At 64.7% G+C, this 5,042-nt stretch overlaps 1 protein-coding gene across 1 annotated transcript in view; it reads right to left on the bottom strand.

Annotated features, from left to right (window-relative positions):
* Positions 1-5,042, bottom strand: part of KCNN4 (potassium calcium-activated channel subfamily N member 4) — a 7,692-nt gene that overhangs the window by 194 nt on the left and 2,456 nt on the right. Inside the window, exons 2-8 of the mRNA XM_026660425.1 lie at positions 4,878-4,973; positions 2,884-3,293; positions 2,032-2,161; positions 1,827-1,937; positions 1,147-1,265; positions 864-933; positions 236-413 (exon numbers count right to left, since the gene is read on the bottom strand). Coding sequence (XP_026516210.1) covers positions 236-413; positions 864-933; positions 1,147-1,265; positions 1,827-1,937; positions 2,032-2,161; positions 2,884-3,293; positions 4,878-4,973 — 1,114 coding nt within the window. The remainder of the gene's footprint in view (positions 1-235; positions 414-863; positions 934-1,146; positions 1,266-1,826; positions 1,938-2,031; positions 2,162-2,883; positions 3,294-4,877; positions 4,974-5,042) is intronic.

Here is a 5,042-nt window from a genome sequence, read left to right as displayed (position 1 = left end):
GGCCCTTTAAATTTCACACCCCAGCCCCACCCTCCCCCACACACACTAAGGGGTGGGGAGGAAAAGGGGGGGCTTGTGGATTCGCAGGCACAGCTGGTGTGGGGGGAGTCCAGGGCTGGGCTGGCAGGGGCTGCAGGTCGGGAGTGAGGGGCACCGGCAGGGCTGGGGGCGGCGGGGAACCCAGGGCTGGGCTGGCAGGGGGCTGCAGGTCGGGAGTGAGGGGCACCGTGCCCACCTGTCTGGCTGTCCTGGGGCTGTAGCAGCCACGGCTCCTGCGGTTGTTTGGCCTCCAGGGTGGCCGTCACCAGCCGCGTCAGCGCGTCCAGCTTCTGGTCCAGGACGTCGATTCGCTTCTCCAGGCCCCGCTGGGAGGTGCTGAGCCCAGTGCTGAGGTCGCAGAGAATCGTCTGCACCTGGGGGGGAGCGGACAAAACCCCGGGGCATCGTGGGAAAGCGGCCAAGGGTCAGACGCCCCCCTCCCCCGCTGAGGCTGAGCCTTGGGGGGGGCGGGGGGTGACGTGAAGCCCCTGGAGGGCAGCAGTGCCCCACAGCCTGCCCAGCCAGTGCCCCTCACTCCCGACCCACAGCACCCTGGCTCTAACCCACTGGACCCCAATCCCCCCCAGAGCTCAGGAGAGAACCCAGGAGTCCTGCCCCCCTGCCCCCCTGCTCTAACCCACTGGACCCCACTCTCCTTCCAGAGCCGGGGAGAGAACCCAGGAGTCCTGGCCCCCAGCCCCCCATCCTGGCTCAGTCCCTGCAGTTTCTACCTTCTTGTCCCCGAGCAGGGGGCTGTGTGGGGCTGGGTTACTTAGGGGCCCTGGGAGGGGGAAGCCAGGCTGGGACGTGCAGGCAGGACTCACCTTCGACATGTCCACCAGGGCGTTAACCTGGTCTCGGAGCTTCCGGTGCCGAATCCGGACCTCCCGGAACCTGCAGAACCGGAGAAAGAGTTCAGCCAGTGCCCCTCACTCCCGACCCGCAGCCCCCTGCTAGCCCAGCCATGGGCTCTCCAGTCCCCTCCCAGAGCCGGGAAGAGAACCCAGGAGTCCTGGCTCCCAGCCCCCTGCTCTAACCCACTAGACCCCACCGCCCCCACCCCCAGAGGCCGGGAGCGGACCCAGGCGTCCGGGCACTGTCACTCACCTGTGGATGGCCGCCAGCAAGCGCCTGTGATGCGTCCGGACCCGGCGCCCGGCCCTGGCCTTGCTGTGTCTGTGGAAGAGCCAAGCCGCCTGTAGGACGTTCGCTGCCGAGTTCCTCATCTGGGAGGGACACGGAGACATGTCAGGATTCTTCCCACAGTGCACTGGGGCAGCAGTGCCCTGCCCTACTCCCCCCCCCCCCAACCTGGGGCCCATGGGCTGGGCTTTTAGGGTGGGAGGGGGGGCACAATGGACCTGAACTCTGAGGTTGCTCCCTATACTTCCCACAATGCACCTGGGCCACAGGGTTGGGCACTTTCCCACCATGCACCAGGTCTTACTATTCCCCTGTCCCACAATGCACCTGGATTTCCAGGGCTTGGCCACTTTCTCACAATACCCCTGTGTCAGCTGAGTCTGTGCAGGCCAAGCAGCCCACGGGGGCCCACACAAGCCCCACCATGCCGGGGGGGGGGGGGGGGGCATCAGGGCCTGGCTGGGGGTGGGGGGGTGGCATGGGGGGCCCTGCCCCCTCCCCCCGCCCCAGCAGGCACCGGGAGCGTTTCCCATCCCCATCCATAGAAGGACACTTGGCAAACAGCCACGTCCCCGGCGCTGGGAGGGGAGTGAGGTCAGAGCAGGGGGGGGTCTGGGGGCCCGGACGCCTGGGTTCTGCCCCACCTCTTTGGTGCACTGTATGTCCATCATGAAGTTGTGAACATGTTTCTCCGCCCGGTTGAACTCCAGTTTGTCGGCTGCCACTGCCACCAGCAGCGCCGTGCAGCCAACGCCCTGCGGCAGAGACAGGGGATGCAATTAGCCAGGCAGGGCCCCAGGGTAGCACTAGGGGGCGCTGTGCTGCGGGAGGGGGGGGCACAGCCCTTACCATGATGCCGGTACACAGACAGACCAGCCGGCCGCACACCGTCACTGGCACCACATCCCCGTAGCCGATGGTGAGGAAGGTGATGGGGATCAGCCAGAGCGTCCCCTCCAGGTGCCCTGCTCCGTTCTCCCTGCAGCACGGGGGGCAGAGAGACGGCGTCAGAGACCCCCGCACTGAGCCTGCCTTGCCCCCGCCCCCACAATGGCCAACCTCAAGATTTTGAGAGAGCCATAGAATATCAGGGTTGGAAGGGACCTCAGGAGATCATCTAGTCCAACTCCCTGCTCAAAGCAGGACCAATCCCCAGACAGTTTTTTCCCCCCAGTTCCCTAAGTGGCCCCCTCAAGGATTGAACTCACAACCCTGGGTTTAGCAGGCCAATGCTCAAACCACTGAGCTATCCCTCCCCCCCCCAATGCCCCTGGGCCTTCTGCCTGGCTGCTTTCCCAGCATGCCCTTGGGCCTACAGCGGGAGCCCCTCAACCCACAATGCACCTGGCCGCTTGGCCCCTTTTCCATTCGCCTTCAATTGCCGGCTTTCCCACCATGCCGCTGGGCCTTTGGCTGCTTTCCCATGATGCACCTGGGCCTAAATTAACCTGCTTTCCCATGGTGCACTTGGGCCGTAAGTTGGCCCCTTTCCCACAATGCACTTTGGCCCTGGACCACTTTCCCACAGTGCACCTCAGCCGAAAGTTGCCTGCTTTCCCACGATGCCCCAGGGCCCTCAGCTGCCTGCATCCCCGCCGTGCCCTGGGGCCGGGCCTGCTCTCCCACAATCCGCTCGGGGCCTACGTTGGCCGCTTTCCCAGCCTGCCCTGGGGCCCTTGGCCGCCCCGCGCCCGGCCGCACCTCTCGCAGACGGACAGCACCCAGGAGGCGGTGAGCCAGATCCCCAGGGTGAGCACCACTAGCACGCGGCCGGGCTGGCCGTTGACCAGCAGGCGCAGGACGAAGGGGTACCGGAAGCGGATCTGGTTGAGGGAGCCGATGGTGCGGTACGAGGCGTCCCCCAGCACGTGGCTCTGCAACAGCGCGGCCCGCGGGACCAGGTACAGCCGCAGGAACATCAGCAGCGACAGCAGCGTCTCGGCCCCCGGGAGGAAGGACGTCGGGGGGCCCAGCTCGGGGGCCAGGCAGGGGGAGCCCCCCATGGGGAAGGGGTGCAGGGCGCAGACCAGCAGCTCCAGCAGGATGAGGCCCAGTTTGGGGCCGCTCACCGCGATGCGCCAGTCCTGGAGCGAGTTGTCCAGCATGAAGAGCTGTGGGGGGAGAGAGAGAGGGAGAGCATGGAACTCAGGAGTCCCGGCTCCCACCCCCCGGCTCTAACCCACCAGACCCCACTCCTCTCCCGGAGCTGGGGCAAGAACCCAGGAGTCCGGGCTCCCCCCGGCTCTAACCCACCAGACCCCCCACCCTCCTCCCCTCCCGGAGCCGGGGAGAGAACCCAGGAGTCCAGGCTCCCCCCCGGCTCTAACCCACCAGACTGTGACCCCACTCCTATCCCGGAGCCGGGGAGAGAACCCAGGAGTCCTGACTTCACCCCTCTCTCTCTGTCACGGTTTCTCTCTTCCGTTTTCACTTTCTCCATCTTTCTTGCCCACTCTGGGATTTGTCCTCCGTTCAATGGAGCAACCACCGTCCTCCCGGCCCCAGCCCCGGCCCCTGGGAGTCTGTGGGGAGCTCAGCCCCACAGCCAGCTGCTGTGGGTGGGGGCCAGTCACAGCCCCCCACTGCCCTGCCCCCCAGGGGCCATCAGGGCAGGGGCAGGGAGACCCAGAGCTACTCTCCCGCTAGCGGGGCCCAGGAGTGGCTGGACCGGGGTGCGGGAGGAGGGCGGAGTGTGTGTGTGTGACCCACTGCTGGGGGGCTGAGCCCTGCTCCTTGTGTGTACGTCTGGGCCCAGAGGCGTGTGCGGGTGACTCACAGCCGGGATCTCTTCTCTCTCCCGGGGCGGGAAACTTCCACCCTCGCAAGATCAACCTCCCGTTTCCGCCCCACAGGCGGCTGGGACTCCAACAATGTGGGTGTGTCTGTGTGTGTGCGTGTGTGTATCTGTGTGTGTGTATCTGTGTGTGTGCATGTCTGTGTGTGTGTCTCTGTGTGTGTCTGTCTGTGTGCGTTTGTCTCTGTGTGTTTGTCTTTTTGTGCATGTCTGTGTCTCTGTGTTTGCGTTTGTCCGTGTGTGTGACTCTGTGTGTGTGTCTCTGTGTCTGTGTGTGCCTGTGTCTCTGTGTTTGTCTTTGTGTGTCTGTGTGTGTGTGTGTATCTCTGTGTCTGTGTCTTTGTGTGTGTGTGTGTGTGGGAGAGAGAGAGTGTATGTGTGTGTGCAGCAGGGCCATAAACACCCAGCCCACAACTCACAACCCCCTGTCACCCACCAGCAGCCGAGGCAGCTAGAAAAGCCCAAACTCAGCCTGATCTGGGGAGATTAGATGGAATCTGCCCCCAACGGACGGAAAAATAGTCAGTGAGCGTTTTCTGTCACTGGTGTGGGGGGTTTGAGTGGGGGCTGGGAGCCAGGACTCCTGGGTTCTTTCCCCGGCTTTGGGAGAGGAGTGATGTCTAGTGGTTAGAGTGCGGGGGCGGGGGGGGGGGGGGGGGAGGTGCCAGGACTCCTGGGTTCCAATTTGACTTGGGAAAAGCTGGTAAGGAGGTGGCTACTTTAGAGCCAAGAGCTCCGAGCAGCTGGGGGGAGCTTCAGTCCCAAACAGGGGAACCCCAAATGTACCCCCACCCCACTTACTGCAGGGGAGCCTTCTTGGGGGTGGGGGGAATTAAGGGCAAGCTGGGGGGGGGGTTCCTAGGTCCCTGGCCTGGCCGACATTTGGGGGGAGGGGCCTTACCTGGATCTCCTTGATGTGGAAGGCGAGGATGACGGCCAGCAGGGTGGCGGTGGAGAGCGAGAGGAGGCATTTCACCAGGAACAGATACGCAAACCACTGAGGGGGGGAGAGAAAATGGGGGTGAAACCCCCTGAGCCAGCCAGGCCCTGCCCTGGGGCTGGATGG

The sequence above is a fragment of the Terrapene carolina genome, unplaced genomic scaffold, assembly GCF_002925995.2.
Source record: "Terrapene carolina triunguis isolate 2854851 unplaced genomic scaffold, T_m_triunguis-2.0 Scaffold771, whole genome shotgun sequence".
Classification (NCBI taxonomy): domain Eukaryota; kingdom Metazoa; phylum Chordata; order Testudines; family Emydidae; genus Terrapene; species Terrapene triunguis.
Note: the sequence above shows the minus strand (reverse complement) of the source record. Positions and strands in the feature narration are given on the sequence as shown.